Genomic DNA, 23416 nt, shown 5'->3' with positions numbered 1-23416 from the left:
TGAATCTATCATATAATGCCTGCAGGATGATGTGGTAGAACCCCGCAGGCCTCCAGATGCCCAGCAATTTAACCACTGCTCCATTTATAAGCAGCTGATAACTTAAAAGACATTGAAGGAAATAGATAATAACAGAAACTTAGAGAAATGCACCTGCAATTCCTTAAGATTTTATTAAAACAGGAATATCCTCAGCCTGACAGCTGTCAACAAGCACCACTCACCCAAGGCATCTTTCATCCGGTGGTATAGAAATCTTCATATAAAGCAGATGCTTATCTAGATGGTCACTTTCTTAAACATATCAGAAAATTACTACTTGCACAATTTCATCCACTGCAAAAAATGGGATCTGTCAAGTGAAGCCAAAGATTCTAAATGACAGTTGAGGCAAAATTCATCTCCAGCACAGTGGGCAGACCATATGCTCCAGAAATTGCAAAATGCCCCAAATAAAAGAGATTTGATGAGTCTTTTCAGAAAGAAATCAGAAGGTTAATGGATTATGAAAACTTGCTTTCAAAATATTAATCAATTCTGTCAGTACAATTCAACCAGTGCCTCATGTTGCACAATATACAAACTAATAACTGCTTCCCCAACAATTAGCCATTAGTGAAGAAACTCATACTATGGCCCAAGTTCTTTCCTAGTAACCACACTGATTCTGACTAATCAGTCTTTATTCTGCCTTTATCAGGTTAGCAAACAGGAGGCACATGAGAAACTGTCCCTTAGGTACACCCTTTCTACCAGGTATTTCTACGTAAAAAAAATCCCAGCAGCATCAGCTCATTTCCTAAATGAAACAATCTTCTTCCATGTGTGGAGTTCCAATCTGCCTCAGGACTTCTGCATGTTTTCCCACCGATGGGAAATGTACCGTGGTTTATGCTCCATTTTTCTAACCATTTCAACACCGCATTAGACCTGTTCTGAATATTCTGATAACCAACTGATTAATAGCTCCCTGAGAATGAAAACGAAGGAAGTTCATTTCCTATGGATTGATGTTTTATGGTTGTCTGAAAGCTACAGCTGAAGCTTTTCCCAGTGGCAGGGCACTCACATGGCTGCTCTCCCACGCAGGCTCTGCAGTGGTCAACCAACACCTCATCTCTTGCTGCAGCTTCTTCCTCTCTGTTCAGGTCACTGCGACAGGTCTCAGCAATTCTCATGAAACTCACAGGGCTTACTTATCTTTAAGACCTCTGTCCTATCTTAAATTTCAGCCAAAGATTCCAAAAACAGAAAGAACCAAAGAAAGGTCACGTTATTCCTCAAAGAGCCAAGTGCAAATGCTGATTTGAGCCCCACGCAATGAATGAAACACCCATCATTACCAGATCTGTGCAGCTGCACCATCAACAGACCCTCTACAGGCCACAAAAGGACATTATTTGTTTTAGAACTAACATGTACAAGTAACATTCTTATTAAAATTATTCGGAATCAGAAAAAAGTACGAAGCTATTTACACTTACACTGAACTTTTTCAGAAACTAGAATACACACCAGCACCCATATCTATCAACACTGGTTTGAAAAAGAAGGAGGAGCACTGTACCAGCAGTGCATCATCAAAAGACATTAATGGCTTCCAGTACACATAAGTAGATAAAGCATTCATCACAAAATATCAGTGAGTCAGTGGATACCTATGTTTTGTATTTATTACAGACTTCCTGGGAAGTCTACAGAAAAGAGAACACCACTATCCCAACATGAAGGAACAACGTTCGTGTGCCAAGACAAACACACACATCAGGTTTACATGCTGTGTGTTCAGTACATACCTCCGTATCATGCCTTAAGATGTCATTCTACACATGCTATGGACAATGGTGACAGTGAAATTTTAAAACACATCACAAATTGTATTAATTCTTAAGCTATCCTATAGAGTAATTTTTAAACATGTATTGGAGAGATTTATATTTTGGACGAAAGATACAAGAAGAAAGGTAAGAAAATAAGAAATAATCACGAATGTCCATGAAAGCAAGCACACAAAGAGAAGGAAACACATGATCAATGCATTTAACATTCAGTATGTGACTGAGAAAGAGAACAATGCCCATCAGGCTCTGCTGGGTGAGCACTGCTGTGCCAGTGGCAGCCCAGAGCTCTGCGGAGGAAGAAAAGGAGTAGGTCCAAAGCCAAGGCTGTGTTTACTGATGTTCTGTCATTTCAGTGTCATCACCATCGTGGAACTAATTCAGCCCTCTCCTGAGTTGAAGTTTTAGCATTGTAATTTCTGGGTGTATTTTTTTGTTTTTTAACCCAAGGGCTTTTCTCCCAGAAAAAGTGCTTATTCCAGAAGATACGGAACCCATGGGATAGCAAGGAGAAGGACAGGCTGCCTACCAATTTCTACCATAATAGCTCATTTTGAAGACAAGTCTTTCTTCCCCCTACAGAAACACCATCTTTTAATGAAATCCATTAGCATTGTTTTTTGTGATCAGATCCCAGTTGTTTGCATGTAATACGCAGTGCAATACAATCAACTAAAATAAGTCCCAGCTGTAGAAACACAATGCTATGCTGTTGCTAATGCGTGTTGTACTGATAATGAATGGTCGTCTATGCTTTAATCTGAATAAAGCTCCCAACTGCTCTGTCTCTTCTTGCCAAAAATTCCCCTTCCTCCTCCAGACTGTGGTTGCATTCCAATTACACTGCTGATTGGAATGAGCCTGCTCTGGGGGCAGGGAGAGGGAGGGACACACCACCAGCACACCCCTCCTGGCTTCCACATTGCTGTCCCTGAGACACAGAAACCACTGGGCTGTTGAACCTGTGGCTGACATTACGCTTCTCCTCAGATTGCATACAACTTCGCAACGTTGTTTTCTTAGAAAAACATCTGAGAGGGGCAAACCATACTGTGCACAGGTTCCAGCAGCATAGCTCAATGCTTAAACATTTCAAACAAATTCCTACTGTTTGCAGCCATTGCTGGCAAGCTGCTGAGCAACTTTTATTTTCCTGCTCTCACTCCCTCCTTGGATCTGCTTTAATTCCCACATGGGAAGATATAAAACAGGAGGTCTTCAATACAAAGAGAGCTGTAAATAATGCCATACAGATTTGTAACTACAGCTATTGAGGTAATTGCTTTCTCAGTTAAGGTTTTAAAATGAAACTGTTTGTCCAACTACTCACATTAAATTTTATTTTACAATTATCTCTGGGGATTCTTTTTAAGTTTCATTTCCTTTCAATTTTCATTTCCTTTGAAAAGTTTTTTGTTATCTTTTTCTCCTGCAGATGAACAAACTAAATGATCACGATCATCAGGTAAGAATTTCCTTTCAAGTTAATGAAATTTGTGCATTTTAAGAAGATTACAATTGATTCTCATCAAGAAGGGACACACAAATTTAAAGAAAACCTAACAAAGAAATGTTTTACAGGTGCATAGGAGTTCTGAGTTCAGAAGGTATTGAGGCATGAAATGCCTAAAACAGCAGCAGCTGACTATTATGACTATTATTCCAACCCTGATCACTAATCAACACGAGCTGGAAGGTTTCAGGTTGCACCTAGCAATCAGGAAAGCTGCAGCTGTTCCTCTCTCTAATCAGGTCTAGCAAGCCTATGGATGCAAGGTAGATCAGGAAGCTGAACTGGCTTAACAGAAAGCTAACCTTCTGGGGAGATGGATTAGTTTTCCACTGGTTCCAAGAGCTGCACTGACTTACCCTGCAGCCACGCCATCAGTGGAGCTTAATGCAAGGAAGCAGCAGAGGAGGTGAGGAGAGGCTGGACTACAATCTGACAGTAACCTGCAGCTGTGCTGTGAAAACACACTCCAGACCAGTGAGTTTTGCAGTTCTAAAACCCGGACTTTCATTTTTAAGCAGACTGATAGTTTAACTTCTGACTCTGCTATGCAGTTTCAGACATTTACTAAATACAGATAGATATATAAAGGAAGCATTTTTTGCCATCAGGATATCAAAATAAGTAGCTATCACCTCCATATTCTGAGAGAGACAATCTTAAAAACTCAGACTACTATTTTTATTTCCCAAAGCACACAGAAGCACAGAATCAAAGCACTGAACAAAGCACCTCTCTAGCAAGCACACACACAGCTGCTTTAAGAGTGCTTTGCCTTTACGTGGTAACATCTTCTCTTTTGGAGTCCCAGCATACAGCAGGAATTCAGGATAACCCACTGAGTACTAAAGAAGAATTGGCACAAAACACGAATAAACTCAGATGCTGGCCAGAGGCAGCACGTACTGAGACGGAGGTCCCAAACAACAAGCAGAGGGATGCCCATCTCCCCCAGGGCTGGGCAACACTGCCATTAAACCAGGTGTGAACTCTGGAGGACCAGCCAAGCACCGCTGTCTTCCTGAAGGGAAGCAGCCAGGTAGGCCTGGAATCACCATCACTAACTGTTTCATCTGCATGTCTTTTCTCCCTGAATTAGGAAATGCATACCGTGCTCCCTTCTGCCCCAGGACAAGTTGGAAGGGCTGGCAGCTTCTTAACAGGCACAACTGTCTGGAGCTGACATCTCCCTCTATGCTCACAACATGCACACAGCTCACACTGGTAGAAAACTATTTTACAATTCACTTTCTGGATTATAAAACCTAAAATTTAGAATCACATCCCTATTCCAGTTGCCTGTTCTTACTTGGAACACACATTAGAACAATTCAGAACTACCAATGCTTTTGTGAAGTGGTATTAAGATACCGATAAATCAGGTTGACAAACAAATGTACTAAGTTACATTAATCCATTATTGTTAGGCTGATACACAAACACAAGGTACACAGCTTTTAAATACACTTTTTAAATACCTACTAGGGTATTCTTAGCATAAGAAAAGCTCTTGTAACAAGAATTTCCTTTAATAATTGTTAAAATTCTAAATTATCCCATAAACGCATTCCTGTAAGTTCAAATTCAACATAAGCCAGACGCTAAACCCTTGATACACTGCATGTAAAATGAAACCCATTTCAAAGGATCACAGGCACCTGCTTATGAGCACTGTCACTCTGAATTCTGCCTCAACAAACTGCAATGATACCTTTGGGACTAAACAAACAGAAGCACCATAATCTACATTCAAACACCAAATGCCAGTATGGATTGCTGAGATGTGAAAAAAAGTCCTAAATAATACAATTTAGTGCAAAATGTGACAGAAACCAACAGTAACTTTTCTTTGCTGCAGATTCACTGTATGAAATGTTGCCTGCAGCAGAAGGCTGCATTTAACTCATTTTAGAATTCCTGACCCACATTTTCCTTGAACGCAACTCATGGAGATTAAAGATGAGATGACAAACACCACGTATTTATCGTGGAAGAAGCGATAATAAATATGTATTGTATGACAGAATAGAAACAGGACAACAAATCATTCACCTCGTGCAATAACAAAACGCTGCTGTAAATTCCCATAGGAGGAGCAGCAGCAGGACGAGGGCTGGGCAGCCTGTGCCTGCCATGGCTGCGGCCACATGGAGCCTGCCGAGATTTGCCATGTTTAGACTCCTGTTTTAACATCACGATGTCTACTTCACAGTATTGTTTTACTGTAAACAAAAGGCTTCCTTTTCCACTTCTCCTCCCCTATTCCACTCTAAGCCAAAAGTAAAACAAAACACAAAAAACCCGACACCATCGCATTCTTGGTTGGAGCAAGTAATGCATTCACATTTCCTAGCTTCATTCAGCGATGGGCCGGCTGCCACGCACGTCATTAAGCCTATTCATGTGTCCAGTTTATTTGATACGCCCGTCAGGAGGGAAGGAAAGAAATGATGCTGCCACTTTTGCTGTGAAGGTGGCAGTCCTCCCCCAGCACTGTCTGTGTCAGCAGAAGGCTTGCAAGTCTGACACAGAGGTTTAAACCAGCAGAGCGGAATATGTAGAGGCGAAAGCTGAAGATATACAAATTTTTTTTAAAGCTAAATACCAAATAGGCAAATCAATCTGCATGGAATAGTACTACACCATCCCCACAGGGGGGATGTGGAAGATAGGGGTTCAATCACAGCCCCAAGCAGAAGAAACACGTGGGAAACTTTAAGAAAACAAAGGCTATTGCGAATATTTGCATTTCCTGGTTTAGTGTGCATGGAGCCTCTCAGACCAGCCAGGATGTTTCTAACACATAACTTTCATACACTAGGAATTCCACTTAACTTCTCCACCCTACTACAAAAAATGACCTAATGCTCACATCTCGCCCATTTTGCACAATCTGAAACAGCACTATTGTATCCTAAATAGACCACTTACAAGCACTAAATACCATGCTGGTTCATTATTGGGCACAAAAGTCTACATCTTGAAATCAGAAAGTGTTAAATATTTGGGGGGAAAAAAAAAAAAAAGCTGTCAGTAGTCAATGATGTGTTTCAAAAGTCATCCCTTCTGTTTCTCACATTTGTAGACTGCATAAAATTGTCCACCAATAAACACAGGGTGGGAAACAAACTCCTTACAAACCAATGTGCCTGTCAGCTTTACTGCATGATCTTTTCAATTGCAATCAAATGTAATTCACCTTCCTGCAGTATCAAAAACATAATTCCTCAAAAAAAAAACCAAACCAAAACAGCACAACAAAGTCACCAAGATTAAGTAGTCTGAAACCTGCAGATGTGGTTATTATATTCAGATGTGAGAGAAGTACGAGCATTTTATGAGCATTAATTCTATTATCCTAGAAATCCAGAAATAAAACAGTATTTAAGATCTCAGAAAAAGGGGATATTTTACCTCAATCTGTTCAGAATCATTATGCTGAATTCTTACCTCAGTCCTTAAAAACTTGTTACAAATCCCAGCAGTTAGTTTTTAAGCAAGGCCCAGGGTAGACTGCAGTAATTAGTCCCAAATTATCAGGTCGCATGCCCCCAAATATTTAGCAAACATGGGATTCTTCCTCTGAGGATGAGTAAATAAATTTAACATGGAAATTTAGCCACAGATTTCTCAGCCTCCTTTGATAAGAACAGGAGTGGGGAAGAAAGCTAATAGAGGTAACAAATCATAGCTCTGTTCTGATCTATTCCATGTACCTATGTTAATGTGCTGGGGGGAAAGAACCTCGCTAATAAGCAGCAGAGCGCTCGGATTTGTCTCACTGCAGTGAAACTCTCCACCCTCTGAATGAGCTATAATGGAGGCAACAACAAAAGAAATTCATGATCTAATTACAAACCAGACAAAAATGCCCTGAATTTTCAAAAGGCCTTCAGACAAGAGGCACCTGCAGCTAACCCCGGTCCTGGCTAGCAGGAGCTGCAGGCACCAGAAGCTTTTCAGACTTCAGGACCGCTCTGTCTGTCAGGACAGCCACACACTTGATTTAAACAGGAAGTCTCAAAATTCTGCTGCTACAAACATGGTCCTGGTGGGACGCTGCTGCTGGGGCTTGTCTGGGAAGAGGCAGAAGTAAAAAACAAAACAAAACCAGTCCCAAAACACGCACATTATTTGCCTTCATACTCACAGTAACTTCAGGCTGCTCTCCAGCAAAATGCTGTACTGACTGAGTCGGTACCAATAAAAGCATTGCCAGCTGCTTTGTAAGAAATAAGTCCTAAACATGACAGCAGCTAAGGCAACAACTTTCTTCAGGGGACAAAAAAACGTCCTGGCATTTCAGAAACTTGAAATATTTGAAAGAATTTTTAAATGATTCCTTGAAAAATAAAACAATGTAGAAAGTTCACGAAGATCGTGATCTCAACACTATCACTGGTGAAAAAGAACACTAACGAAGGACAAACCTGGGTATTTCCCAAATTTCAAAGCATAATTTTGTTCTACTACAACCTGATGTACTGAAACCATATTATATTGGGGGAATACTGATGACTGATGTATTCTTTACATACATCTTCCTTCAGTACCAGCAGCATCCACAACTTTAGACATGGATTGTGATCTGTCTCCCTGATAAAGTAGGAATCCTGCCTCCTCCTTTAATGTAGTTGAAACATTTATGTGCAAGTTCTCTATGTACTTCTCTAGGAAATAAGTGTTTGCAGTGAAGTGCCTTCAGCTCTGGGAACTGCCTCTCTCTTCAGCTTGGCAGTTCAGTGAAGCCTAATCTTGTCCTACGTATTTATTAAGGGCCTACACAAAAGAATAGGGTCAGCAGAAAGATCTGTGGAATCTCTATGCCTTTACGTGGTTGTCAAGCTTATGTCTCTGATTACTTGCATCTCTACCTACAGAAATCTAACACTATAAACATCAACAGCTCATAGAAAGTACACGTGGAAAAGCAAGGTCACACTCACACACCTTGTTAAAGATCTCAGGTAACCCAGTCCACCCCTATCCTGCCAAATATATATATATATAAGTATATTTAGTAAGGACCATATGGCAGAAGATTTGTACCATTTCTTATAAGGGAGGAGCCAAGGCTGAGAAGGCCAGTTTTCCAGAGGAATTCTCACATTCGTTTCCTGGGCACGTTGTTCCTTGGATATCTCAAGAGCTAACAGAGTGCTGTCTCAGGCCTGAGAAATATATAAATATTTTCTAAACAATACAGTAACTTACCAAGCAAAACCGTTTTCCCTCTCACAACTGTCTTCTTACATCCCAGTTATTTAATAACAAACACCTTCAAATGACGCAATTCCTTTAGTTTCTCTGTCATCTACAGATCTTACAGATGATACAACCAAACACTATTTCCTGTTCTGAACATCTGACACACCTGGCCTATTCTTCACGTATTATACAATAGTAATGGCATTGTCAGTATTATGTAGATACAAGATTTTCAACTATTAAAAATTAAATTGCAATGGCTGCCCTGGAACTGGCACACTACGTTAAACTACATCTCCAGCTAATCATTTATTTTCACTGAATATTAACAGCAAAAATCCACTACTCTGTTTTACCAAGCTCTGCCAGCATCCCTCACGTCATACTTGCATTCCAGATGTGTAACAGTCCTCGCTAGGAAGAAATATTGCTGAAGGGTCATAAGAATGGAGTACATCTAAAATGCATGAAAACAGCTCATGATTTTGTTAAAAATCCCATGTAAGCTGCAACTTGCAAAGCAGAAATTAGAACTAACAGTGAGCCTGGTGGTTTGATCCTAAATATAGATTGCTGCTCAGGAGACAATAAAAAACACAGGATTGGAGAAGATAAAGTGTTAATCACATATTTGGTGGTTTATGAGCCAAAGCAGTCTGAGGTTTAAACTGCTTCTGCTCAGTGCTCATCCCATTCAGAGACGATGAATCATTTCCCATTTGGCAACACTTCTGCCTACAAGGCTGTCTTCTGTGAGATTTCTCCTGTATCCTTGTAATAGATTTGCTAATTTAGTACACCTGACTTTGAGCAAAAACTATTGTTGCCAGCTGTCAGACTAGACCTCGTCCTGTTTATCAGACACATCTAAACCATCCTGTTCTGCCCCAATCACAGAAACAGAACTCTTTACTAATCCCACTGCAGTAAATTACTTTCTAATATCCTTGTTTTTCTTACTCTGCCAAAATACCAACACGTAGATTTAAAGCAACAGCAAAATCAATTTATCCACAGCAACTGAGCTCAAACCAGTTTACCCAGTAACCACTACTTTTTTTAAGTAGTATTTGCTGTTCTGGTCATTCTGGCTGTGAATTCGTGAGTCTCAGCAGCAGAAGTCTGACTAGTTTAAATGAAGGTAATATAAGCTCACGGGGAATGTATTCAAGTTTTAAGGCAGACTTCCACATCTCTTCGAAAGATAAATCTGAGCAGAACAAAGTATTAAATGCCTCACACACTAAAACATTTCATTTTCCCAAGGGCTTTGTGCATGCAGAAGAAAACTGCATTACTTTCTGTTTATAAATATTTGTCTGGACAGCAGCTTAAAAGGGCAGGGTAGGGGCTACAGAAAAATATGTTCTGTTTTCAAAGAAAAAAAGCCCAACAACCACAACAACCTGCCTCCATGGAGTGTGGGAAATAGATGGAAAAACAATTTGTGTGACCCTTCTAATCCTAAACAAAATCTACCAGAATTTGTCTTTACGTTCTGCATTACACACATCAGTTATGCAGATGCAACAAGTGGAGTCACTCCTTTCTAGGTGCCCAGAATTCCTCCTGCACTTTAAAAAGCTCAAGAGTTCACCTAATGCCCATGCTGGATGCTATTTTGATACTTCTACCCTTCCAAATATTGTACAACTCAGTATAATCAACAAAAACACCAGAACACATCTACTCTCCCCCACCCAAGCGGAAAAAAAAATAAAAAAAGTATTTACATTCCTCTTTTTTTTTTTTTCTTCCCATTTTTAGAGGACCATGGAACTGCTTACTCATTTCCAGCATTCGGATCTGGCTCCATGAATTCCTGGTGATCTGAGGTGCTGGACCTGAGCTCTCCCTTGGGACTGGCTCTGAATGGCCGTGTTCTGCCTGCAGGTTCCATACTGCCCTTCCAATGGCTTCTGCTCAGTTTGCCACCAGAACTAAACTAAACTATGTCTGCTTATTTGTAAACCAGCTGAGGACATCCACTGATGTTTTTGTTCAAGAAAATATCCATATAACATGCAAACCAGAACCGACAGATTTCAGACATGAAAATTAAAATAGTAAAAAGAAATATGAAAAATCAAGTGCACAAACTCCAGAACGGCTGCCCATACAGGTAGCATCGCTTTTGGAATATAGATACAGGGAGGAAGGCAAAAACATTACCAACAGGCAAAAACATTTTTATCACACGGTATCAATGAAAAGTTATAGGAAGTTCCTAAAATAAGAGGTGGTGGAGCACAAGGGATTTGTGGATGCAGGAAAAAGCCAATTCAGAGCAGTTGACAGTGATTTAGCAAACCTATAGGTGAAAAGTACACCTCTGTGGTTAGCTTGGGGCAAACAAAGGAGTTGCTGGTGATGGGCAGGAAGTCCTGCTGCTCACCTGGCAAAACGTGTCCAGTTCCTTTAAGGTACTGTTCCTACAAATAGAAGGAAAAAGTTCTGTATATATATATATATATTTTTTTTTACAACGTTCTTCATTGTAGCCTTTGCAATGATGAATCAGATACTGTATTTCAAGTATTATTCATCTGCACAGTTCAAGTAGCCCTGAGTAATCATTAAAGAAAAATATCTGCCAGGAAAAAATAACCCAGAATACATGATTCATTCACTTCTGAAACAATAAATGGTTCACCATAACAAAAATAGCTATACTGTAAATATTTTAATTAAGAAGTTTAAAAAACAACTCCATACAATGAAGAAACAATGACCTTTAAGAAAAATAATAATAATATTTAGGTGTTCAAATAACAAAAAAATCCGATTAGAAAAAGGTAATTCCATGAAATATTGTTAACACTGTTCTAATAAAACTGTGCTCTATTCTGTAGCTATTTAAGTTCATGTCTGCAACAGACAGAGCTCACCTCTCACAGTCTCACTATGGAACCATGTTCATTTCAGCACAAAGACGATGCACGCAGTGCATCTGAGAACGACCTCTAGCTCTGGAAAGTTCAAGCCAGCAACATCCCTGGGATTGCTAAACAACTCCCTAGGAAGGAGTCAGGGCTTCCACAGGGGAAAAGGGGATCAGCTGAAAAAATAAAGTGTTTAATAGCTTTATAATTGCCCAGATCTCAAGGAGGTGTGGAAAGGAGCAGCTTTTGGGGAACAATGTCTTCATAGGAGCAGATTTTGTTTGGATTTTTATCAGTTACACTGGAAGAAAAAAGTAGCACTGTAATCATCAGCAAGTTACACTGCACAAATATAAACTTCTTTTTTAAACTGCTTTTCTTCATAATTAAGCGTAAGTTTCCTTGAAGTGAAACCAAGCAGTCTCGCGTTCCACCAGTTCATTTACTTTTAATTAACTAAAAAAACACATCTGACATCATTCTTTAAATTTTTCCTCACTTTGCCTATATATAGCCATTTTCTGAGGACACCTCCACAAGAATTATTAAAAGTCAGTGCCTCTCTCTTGTTGGAGATGCACCTGCCCTACATTTCATTTCTGATTTCTTTCTTCACAGTTTTAGTGCTTTTGCAGATTTGTGCATGTATGTGTTTAGCAGACAGCAGGACAGCAACCATCAGCGCTCCTCACAGTGCAGTCCGCTGGGTACAAGCAAAGCACAGTGCATTTGTCAGCAATCAATTAATGCAATAAGCTGGTTCTGTACACACCTGGTGGTGACACCTCATGTAAATCTAGAGGCTCTCCTCTTCTATAAAGATATCTTCACAGAAAACACAAAATCAGAAGACATCGATGATTACCACTGAAGTAGATACAAATATATTAATTATCAAATGAAGAAAAAGAACTAAAATAGGTCAAATCTTTCACACAACTAATTCAGCAAGAGCAGGTCACTCTTTAATGAAAAGAAGATCTCTCAACTCCAAAACCTTTGCAAATACATGGCATGTAGATTACTCAAGGAAACATTAAAATCTACAGATTCCATTTGTTATCACCTATTAACTGAAAGAAGCGATCAAGGCATCATTTCTTGGAATCAAGTATTTTTATTAAAAACCGCTTCAGCTAAAAGCTCAAAACCTTGCTAAAAACCTTGGAAACATGAGAATTAGTGCTGCCCCTGCAAGCCTGAGTCTTGTTCACTGCTGCAACCTTAAGAGTCCGGGCATCAAAATATTCCCAGCATCTCATCCTGCCAAAATCAGTCTCCACCTCCCGTCTGTTTGTCCCAGGCGTTCCTTGTTCCAGTTTACGCCCTTTTTCTCCACCCTCGTCCAACTTTTGAACCCTCAGTACTCCGGTTAATGCCCTTCTTCACGCCCCCAAGTTGAGCATTAACAGGACAAGCAGTCTGGGTGTGCTCAGCTCCTGTCCCCGCCGTCCCTGAATCTGGCAGCACTCCTCCGCTGACTCAGAGACATCTGCCTGGTGCGGGCCCCTGTCTGATAAGGTCCACCAATTCAAGATGTGTGACATAAAATGTTAATCTCCCTGAAATCACTTTAACAGACTCTTCTCCAAATAAATTCTGCCCAAATTAGGCACTGAGCATGAAAAGTATCTGTTAAGAGGCAGCGTAACTTAGCCAGCGCTTCCATTTGTTTTCATTGGCTGTTATAGCCGGTGTAAAAGCTTCAGCTTGGTATTACAGGCTCAAGCATAGCTCTAAATCCACTAACAGCAAAGAAAAATCTGAGATGCTCACACACAAACTGTATTCAAGCTACAAGGGAACAGGCGCTCCTACTCACCACACTGCTGAACTGCAGAGGGAACAAATGCTCACAAGGTCCAACTGCCCAGGGCCAACTCTCCATTTACTGCTGCTCTGTCACAGTGATGCAGGTGCAGAGCAAGGAAACCTCCCGTCTTGGGCCACACAGTTAAAACCTGCTCAAATGTGTTTCCGAATTTCAACAAACCTACTTATAAAATATAAGGCTTTTGAAGGGGTCCAAAGCACCGTCCTGCATAGATTAAGTTGCATTATGCGGATGCACAGGAAATAGCTGACTTATTCTACAGGATGGACAATACACCAGAGGAAAGAAACTTGCAGGAAAAATGATAAATATTGTAATGAGGAAATCTGAGGCACGTATTCACAGTGCCACATTCAGATCTCACCAGTGAAATTTCTTCACTATCCCATGGCCACAGAAGCAAGACGTGGATAAATGGAACATATAGCAGCTCCCCAGGCAGAATAACCACGTGCTGCAAGGAAGGGACACCAAAAACTTCCCTGTCTCTGACAGGACGATGAGAATGTTAAGCTCCCCTCAGCAGCTCCTTCCAAGGCAGGTAGTATGACAGTGTTATGAACTGAGGGAACAGACTGCAGAAGGAAGGAGGGGAAATTGCACAGCTACTTCATGGCAAGCCAGGAATGGTGCTTATATGACTGAAAATGACTGAAAGTCACTGTTTTCTAAAAGGCCCTCTCTAACCTTCCTGCAGAACAAAGCAGAAACCAACATTATTTAAAATCATCCTTTGACCCAGTTCTTAAGCAGAGATCTGGTATGTGAGAGATTCTCACAGAAGGGCTACAATGGAACATGACATCATAACATAGCCACTCCTGCACTACTGCCATCACAAACATTTAAAGCCTTTAACTTTTGGACAAATATCCAGCTCTTTAAGGCAAGCCCAAGTTACTGCACAGCATCTTGAATTTACAGATGCCCTTTGCTTCTTGAAGAACACGTGGGCACTTTGCATGTGCAGCAGCATTAATTAGCTTAAGTGGAGGTCAACAGCAATATTCCCCAATCTACACATATGCACCTGGCCAACATTACAAAGATGTGTGATATATACAGCCAAAGGTTCTGTTCACCAAGATTCCTGATTTTGCCTCTTCTGCCACCACAGTCGCTGCAGCTGAATTTTTACACCATTTCTGAGGCCACGTCTTATAAATTAAGACAGAAGTAATTATTTAGCCACTAAACAAAAAAAAGGGATACCTTCATATTACTACAGCTAGGCACAATGTTGCTAACAGTGTAGTCCTGCATACAGAATCCTATTCAGACCCATAAAACTTTGTTTTAATAAAACCATTGGGGGAAATTATGGGTAAAATCTGTTTTTCTAGAAAGCAAGATTTACACACAGTATAAAATTAATTGCTTCAGAACAATAAAAAAAGAAAATTCGTTGTTAAGAGTTGAATTGAAGAACTATTTGCCATAAGGACACCTAAATATTTGGCATAATTGACACAATAAATTTCTAATCCCAGGCAGTTATGCATGAATGTAATTCCACGCATTTCACCTGGACACATTTAGTTCTTTTAAACACACATTTTATGACATATTTATCTGTAAAACAAGCAGCTTTCATAGGTACTCTAACCCAGATTCAGCTTCCTTCCCCAGCAAGAAAAAAAAGATGATTCATTTTAGTACGTTTACATGTTCCTGACAAAATCCTTGCATGCTGCACACTACCTGCTACTCAAAGGAATCAGCAAACTTAGTGAGTACACTGCACTGACACTCTTCAAGTCCTATGATTTGCACAGAGCAGCAGTTTCACCACACGCAGTGACAGAAGCACAGTCTGATCTTTTCTCTTACTGAAGTCACCACATTGGCTCAAGTTTTCAGGAAATGTCTCTGTTACCGATGCAGATTCTCACCTCCACTTAAACATGAGCACAACTGCATCTATAATTGTATTCATTAACTTAGCTGTATGCCAAACTCCAAATCAAGCTAGGTATGATTTAAAAAAAAAAGATACAATTAGGTATGACTACATTTAACTCCATTGGTAATAGTAAAATCTGGGCCAAGGCAGAATAAAAATGAGCGAATGTCACTGGTTTGAAAGCTTTCCCTGCCCTGGGCAGGGTAACCTCCAGCAACCTGGTACTCTGTGAGCACCTGGCTGGCTGAAGTCACTGCTCACACACAGGCCTAGACACCTCCACCTCCACTTAAAAAGAAGAACAGCAATAAGAGGAAGAGGTTGGGTTTAACTTGCACATGTTCTGCAGCCCACCACGGAGCAGAGGGATGCTTGTACCATGGCACTGTGACTTGCTGCTTGTGGCAGTATGGCACTGCACACGCTAATTTGAGCAGGGATGGCAGAATCTGGTAACGTATTTTTACTGTGACCTGTAAATTACAACCTGTACGTGCTCTGCATGTTTGAAACAACTTAAACAGATTCATTTTGGATAGCAGATACTGAACAGCAGCAAGTGACACCACCAAAGCCACGGCCAGAGCGACTCTCCCTTCTGCAAGGAAACAATCCTTCTCAGCCGTGTCAAATAAGTACCAGCCAAGAGTCTTTCCAGAAAATTAACAACAGGATACAGCCATTTAAACTCAAATACTGCTTTTTCTTTCACTTTCAGAACTTTGAATGAGCGAATAACTTCTCCACACTTTGGGGGATATCAGCGCTTTTAGTTTTATTTGCTTAAGCAACAACCAAAATAAATCTCTTAAGTAGTCTGAAGTAGAAAAAAGTAATTTCCAAGAACCTGCAGCATGCTGGAACAGAGCACAGCACAACATTTGGATAGAACTGACCCTGAATCGCCCCAAATGCGGGCTCAGAAGGCCCAAACAGAACCATTTTTTTCTGTGGATTTATATTCAAGAGAAACCAAGTTCACCGGCAGAAAGTCAATGGCTCTAAATCCCAGCTTTACCAGGTTTATCCTTTTTATGATCTTCACGTCTGTTCTCCATTCTGGGTCATTTTCCCCACTTAAGCTTACATGATAACGCTTAGGCTATTTGGTCCTGAGCTTTGTTATCTACAGAAGACGACTCATTTAAAGTTACAAGCATTCTTATCTTTGCTTTCATTGAGCACATTTAAAGTTTAAGTAGCCAGAAAAAGCCAACAGTTTGTTTTCTTGAGCATTCTATCATCAAATATCCCACAAGATTTTGATCCTCTTTCCCAAGGAGGAAACACACTCTGCTGATAGCAGAAACACACAGGAGCTACTTCTGCATGCATTATCTAATGTAACTGACATTACTCTTTACTTTCCTCTCAGAAGTGACCAAAATGATCTCAGGCACTGCACAGCATGGGCATTTACATTTGATGTAATAAATGATGCCATACCAACACATTCATGCCATTAAGTCAAGTCAGAAGTCAGGTCATCCCATTATTGTGATGACAGGAGGGAAGACACCCACAGAAATCACCCACCTCTTCAAACATGCGCAAGAAAGATGCAGCCCAAAGATGAGACGTCATTTTAAGTAAGACGGCAAAGCAAGGAGACACTTCAAAGGCCATGAGATAAAACAGAACAAAACACTGAAGGCTGTCTGCTTTTAGGAATCAACCTATTCACCTTAAGGACACAAAGACACAACATCTTCATCCGGGGCCTGGTCAGATTTCTAGTGATTAACAAAAAAGAAAATAGAGAAGAATCTGTCACTGCTAATTGAGTTACTCAGCTACGCAGACAGACATTATGTTATAGCTGAAACTCTTTAAATGCAACCAAAAAGTACAGTTCTAAAATTACTCACTGTTTCTCTACCCAAGGATTTCTGTTTTATTTTCCAACCCTGACAGATTTATTTTTCTGGGACTGTCTGCAAGCTTCGTGTCTGTCCCCTACATATGTCCCATACATTACCTACAAGCACAAATTCTCTACATCTTTTACACAATGTTTTCCTAATTCTACAGTCAAATATTGAGTCTTTTTACTCCTTTGATAGGAAGCTTGTGTTGGGTGGTTTTCGTACCCTGATTTCTTTCCCCAAAGCCATTTGGATCTCTGCTTTCCTTGCCACTTACACCACTGCATATCCCTGAACACAAATTTTATATCCAGACGAATAAAACTTGGTCATATAAACGGACTCCATTAAAATAAGTTGATGAGGCTGCTCTGTTGTTTATTACAATCCTATGTAATCTGTGTGATCCACAACTGATTTATATGTATAGAAATATCCACAGATATATATATACACAACACACACACACACTTTAGAAATGTATAGCATTTATATCTCTCTATACAGAAAAAAACACACTCAACACTTACGAAAACACAGAGGGCCAAGAATCAGTCAGTCCCTATTCAATCTTACTACATACATGTCCATTGACTTTGTCATTACTGGAGCCATTTAATCACACTACCATGTAATTTATCAATTCCAATTTCTTAAGTACTAGTTTTCAGTAAGTCTTGTCATTAAGTCAAGTACACCTTTCTTGAAGGAACCCTATTGTTTTACTGTTGACTAAAGACCATTTAAATACAGGCTGCTGGTCAAGCAGTTCTGCCCTCTCTTCAGTTTCTAATGCTACAACCCTTCAACACAAGACAGCATTTTTTCTTGCTAAGATTAGCTTTGCACTCATCACAGAGCTAGCTACATAGCTGCTGGAGTCAACACCAGGTAGGGCCAAATGAATCCAGCGACTACAAGGACAGAAGAAACAAGTCTGATTACCATTTCAGTCAACTACAAAACCACGGCCTTGATACTTCAGAATACAGTAGGTACTTTTATCCATCAAGATACAATAAATTCAACAAAAAAGGCAGGAGATGATGCCCATTTTCAAAGATCCACAAAGATGTACAAAGATCCAATGCTTTTACTTTTCTAATTAACTTAATTAACAAACTGCCAGGGAACCTGAAAGCCTTACAGTAAGAGGAAAAAGCCAGACCTGCCTCCAACTCCTTACCAACAAACACGGCCCACCTCATTCCCATATTATCTGTGGGATATTTATTACCACCTTGTACAGTACAGTGCAACTGCGTTTCATGGCTGTCAATGCATCTTCACTTGTTAATTATTCTGACAACAAACACTAGTTACAAGACCAGAAATAAATTAAACTACGCATCAACCTTTATTCAACTCCTATTTTAGCAGCCATGCACTTCTGAAGATTTCAAAGTGACTTAAAAATATCTTTCTGTTTGATAAGGACAGCCTTACAGACTTCACTCAGACAACCATCGCTGTAAGTCGAAGCAGTCAGATGTTGCTGCTCCAGGTAATTCACACGTTGAGACAAAATATTTACTGTGCAACTGAAAGCAAGGTTTGAAGAATACAAGATCAATGTAGTCTTCAACACTCAGGGTAGGATTGGAAGGGAGAACAGCGTATCTACAAATCCATAAATAAATCAAAACACAGAAAAAAACAGTAAGAATGGAAGAGGATGACTGGATGACTGCACTTTAAGTTTTAAACAGAATTCAGGAACACTCAGAACTAATCTAGGTAAGACAATGATAAAAATCCCAGAGTTGAAGGAAATTTCCTTTCATTACAGCTTCCTTGGATAATGTCACTACAAGCTGCTAACAAATTTTGGAGACCACTGCAATTCTAGACTCAAGCTAATTTAAATTACACGGCCTATATTTTAATCATAAGCAATAACTTACACATTGTTGTACACGTTTGATTGTAACCCACGCTACAATCAAAGAAGGCCTTTTATTCTATATTTTAACAATTAACTAGAAATTTTCTAGCTCAAGACTGCGCAAAATGCACCAACACACATCACTGGAGTGATATTTACAGCCAACAGCTACAACTACGAGCAGAAGAACCTCTGAAGAAACATTCAACGCAGATGCACTGCAAACTAAATAAAAACTTACTAGAAGTATGCCACTGCTGTGGTTTTTCTCTGTTATGGAACCCAGACCTAAATAAACTGTTAAACACTTAGTGTAAAGGTATGCCAAACATTTCTCAGAACTTTCTTAAGGTCCCAACAAAGAATCAACCTTTTTTTGCAAAATGAGGCCTAGGTTAAATATTTTATTTGGCTCCTCAGGATCGACTGAGAAGTTGGGCACCAGCTACAGATCAGCTTTTGGCCTCACATCAAACATTACCCTGTCATTTATCCAGTCAGTCAAAACAATGTTTTCCATCTAAACCTTTAATGTTTATGTCTTGAAAAACTGCTAATTGAATCCAGTTCTTGAATCCATTTTTTCAGTCTATAGTATCTAATTTAGAGATAACGAATAGAAAAGATAAGTATCACACAATGTTTACAGAATTAATCCTATAAATATTCAAGCCAGAACAGAAGACTGCTAGCATCATAAAGCCAAGGAAAATTAAGATTATATAGCATTTGCAAGTTTGAAAATAAACTTTTTAAAACATTGGAATATACAGATTCTTTTAATTCCAAACAGTTTTAGAATTCATGAGCTCTCAAACTGCTTTTCCAATCAAAAAGGGTAATCAAAACCACAAAGTACACTTAAAGCTATTCCTAGGCAAGAACTGACAACATGTCAGCTCAATTAATAAAATAAAACGTTTGCAACAGCTTTCCTTAAACATATAAAACTTCCCTACAACAAATGACCTTATTAAAAACAACAGGCAGTTCGCTACAGCATGAAATACCTCAAGTCTTTCTAACTTGAGAAATAGGTCAATATTTCATGTAAGCTTCCAAATAACAGAACTGGTTCTCAGCAACTGCACAGAGATGCTAAATGTGGAAATGTCTCTCTAAAGGCAACTCTGCTCACATCCAGTGCTCAGCATTCACCCTTCCTAAAAAACAAGGTAATGAAAAACTCAGAAACATTCCTCAGGAACGTACCTGCTTCTTTTGGGAAACGATTGCACAACCACTCCGTCTCCTCAGCACGTAAAACCACTGCCTATTGCTCACAACTACACTCCCCATGACATATTTATGTTGTCAAAGACAGGATTAGAGGACACACTTAATCCTTAATCAAAATAAAACAAAACAGAATACAAAATCCAAAGGTGAAGCAGACAACTGCCTGAACAGTATTTTCCATGCTTCTACAAAAGGCTCCAGACTATTCATAACGTTTCAAAGATAAGCAAGTCTGAGCACTCACAGCAGAGGGAAAAATGCATTAAAATACTGCATCAATAAAGCAATAACCTGATGAGAAAGCTTCAAAACGCTGTAAAGACATGGCAGCACTGCTCCAGGCATCGGTCCCAGCCACACTTAGTTTACAAATTTTATTTCTAAGTGTACTATGTAGGCACTCACACAACTCAATGAAAGCTAGATTATAAATTTAGTCTAAGGTATTTCCAAAGCAAAGCATACATTGTTTTTCTCTATAAAAATAGCATGCTTGCAAAAATAAGTATGAAAACATCTGTATTTATTAGACATCAAACTGGAAATATTTCAGATGTGCCTAAAGTAAATATTCCAATTCCTTCAGGTTTCTTTAAAACACATTTGTTTTGCAAGTTGGTTAAATCCGCTATCCTGCAAATAAGAGTATTTGAAGCAATACCTATTGCTTTCCAATGGCTTACCATCAGCACTCACACTTGGGAACACAAGGTATGATTTACCTGCCGGGGGAGGGCCTTACATCAGTTTTGAACAGCTCTGTCCCCTTAAGTTCTCTGTATTTTTTATTTATTTATTTTTTTAAAGAGAGCTCCAGTGTTTCTTCTCCAAATCAATTTACCTGGGTTCTTACATGTAAAAAGAGCACACTTCAAGTATTTGGTAATAGCTTATTTTCATCCCCTGCATGCAGGTGAGCCGTTTTTTATGCTATTTAACAACACTCGAGGTCAAGTGGTCTTCTGAAAGCAAGCTGGCCACGTAAGGTACTATGTCAAACCAACTGTATACAACCTTCACTAAGGAAGTTGGCTTGGAAAAAAAAAAATTGAAGAAACAAACAAAGAGATCAAAACAAAGCGTGTGTCACTTTCTTTCAAGTTCACGCTGAGAAGGCGAAGGAACAAAAAGAAAAAAAGAAAAAAAAAAAGCAGCGTTGGGGGGCGGCGGGACGCGGGCTGAGGTGCCCGGTGCTGCAGCTCCTGCTGGCGTTTTGTTCCCCAGGCGAGCGGCCCGCGGGGAGAGGATGGGAGGAGAGGGAAGAGTTCACTTTTCCTATTTTCCCCCTTCTCCTCCTGAGGCCTGAGAGACGCCTCCAAGCCCAGGTTCAACCTCAAATACACATGGAGGAGCTCCCGCTCGCTTGCTCGCTCCCTCCTTCCAGCTGGGCTCTCCGGGGCTCCCCGCCGCCCCACGAACTCGCTCCCCCGGGGCCGCGGGCTTCCCCTCCCCGCCGCGCCCCGTCCCGCCGAGCCCCGCCGCTCCTCGCCGCTCCTGGCCGCTCCTCGCCCCTCCGCCCCGGCTCGCCCCGTGCCCGCCCGGCGGCGGGAGGCAGCGGCAGGCCCGGCCGGGGCTCCCCGCCGCCGCGCTCAGCCTCACCTGTCAGCCGCAGCTTGACGGGCCCGTTCCTCCGAGCCCCTTGGTTGGACATGTCCCCGGCCGCGGCTCGGGCCCGGCGCTGCCTTGCCCGGGGCTCCCCCTGCCTCTGGGTCCGGGAAGGGAGACGGGGGGAGACGGGGGGGGCGGGGGGAGGGGACGCGCTAATGGAGTCGGGCTGGGCGCTCAGGGCAGCGGCGGCCGCCGGAGGAGGAGGAGAAGCCCGGATGTGCCCAGCGTCGCCATGAGCGGGGCCGGGGAGGAGGCGGAGGAGGAGACGCGGCCGCCTTCCTTTCCTTTCCCTTCCCTTCCCTTCGCTTCCCCGCCCCCTAGCCCGCAGCCCGGGCGACGAGCACAACAAAGCCGGGGACGGAGCGGCGCGGCAGCGGACGGCCGCCTCCCCTCCCCTGGGCAGCCCGGCTCTGCCCTCCGGAGGAGGAGGCCGCGGTGCCGAGCGCCCACCCCGAGTCCCGCTCCTTCCCAAGCTCGGGGCTGCTCTGAGCGGGATGCCGAACGGGGGCCGCATCAGGTGGCAGCGAGCCTGGGAAGATGGGGGTGGGTGGGAGGAATTACCGCGGAGTGGAAGGAGGGAAGCCAAAGAAATGGGGGGGGGGGGGGGGGGACAAAGGTACAAATGAGAAGAAATAGTGTAGGAATAAATCCAAAGCCTGAACTGGAACAGGTACGCCATGCAGGAGTGCTTGCAGTCTGTGGCAGTGTTTTGTGGGGCATGGCAGACTGGCTGTGGGAACAACGAACTGTGAACTGATGTGATGCTTATCTGTGCTTCTAAAAATTAGCAGCCGGGTTGTGTTAATGGATTGCCGTGCTCAAAACTGAACAAAAAAAAAAAAAAAAAAAAGCCTTGCATTCCCATTGTGAGGCCTAATTTAGCTCCATCCTGCAGGAAAGGAAAGGTGACTCCTTCCACAGTCTATCCAGCTCCTGCTCATCTCCCGTGGGAGGAACACCGCACTGCAGCAGGAGCTGTGCAGGGCCCAGCACCAATGCCAGAGGGGGCTCTGAAGGCCGGGAAAAGCTTCCAGGAAAGCTTTAAGGTTGCCACAGTAAAGTTTGCTTTAGAAGACTGAGCTAATAAACCACCTATTCTTACTAAGAACCTTACTAATACTCTGTATGTTACATGCAACTCAGTCATGTCATTGCACTGGCTTCTTCCTGTTGAGCCAACCTGTTAAGTAGTACTATAAGGGTAGTCACAGATTAGGATCCAGCCTGTGTACCAAGATCCAAAGTCAGGACGAAAAGATGACCTGTGCTTCACAGAGTTTGTAATGTAGCTTCTGCATAGCCCAGCATTTAATTTCTGAAGCTGCATACAGCACAGAACTGAACTAGCATTTCCAGAGTTGTCTCATCTTGGCTGAGTTTGGGGCTTGGACCTCATCATATCAAATCTAGGAGCAGAAATTGATTTTGTCCTATTGAAGGCTTCACAAACAGGATATGATTCTCAAAGTTTTCCCCTTTAAAATGAGAAAGGGGAAGTCCCTGCAGGCATTCAAGGCCAGGCTGGATGTAGGTCTGGGCAGCCTGGTCTGGTGATTTGGTGACCCTGCACACAGCAGGGGGGTTGAAACTAAATGATCATTGTCATCCTTTTCAACCCAGGCCATTCTTTGATTCTATGATTCT

At 41.4% G+C, this 23416-nt stretch overlaps 1 protein-coding gene across 4 annotated transcripts in view; it reads right to left on the bottom strand.

Annotated features, from left to right (window-relative positions):
- Positions 1 to 21879, bottom strand: part of SMURF2 (SMAD specific E3 ubiquitin protein ligase 2) — a 56382-nt gene extending 34503 nt beyond the window's left edge. For all 4 annotated transcript variants that reach the window (XR_006171178.1, XR_006171177.1, XR_006171179.1 and 1 more), the window contains exon 1: positions 21764 to 21879. Coding sequence is in view for 1 of the 4 variants with exons in the window: in XM_042833161.1 (XP_042689095.1) it covers positions 21764 to 21815 (52 nt within the window). In the remaining 3 variants the exon portion in view is untranslated. The remainder of the gene's footprint in view (positions 1 to 21763) is intronic.
- Positions 21880 to 23416: the final 1537 nt, after the last annotated feature.

The sequence above is a fragment of the Centrocercus urophasianus genome, unplaced genomic scaffold (assembly GCF_019232065.1).
Source record: "Centrocercus urophasianus isolate 14NV4802_14NV808 unplaced genomic scaffold, USGS_Curo_1.0 seq_40, whole genome shotgun sequence".
In the NCBI taxonomy this organism is placed as follows: domain Eukaryota; kingdom Metazoa; phylum Chordata; class Aves; order Galliformes; family Phasianidae; genus Centrocercus; species Centrocercus urophasianus.
This window is presented reverse-complemented; position numbering and strand designations above follow the sequence as displayed.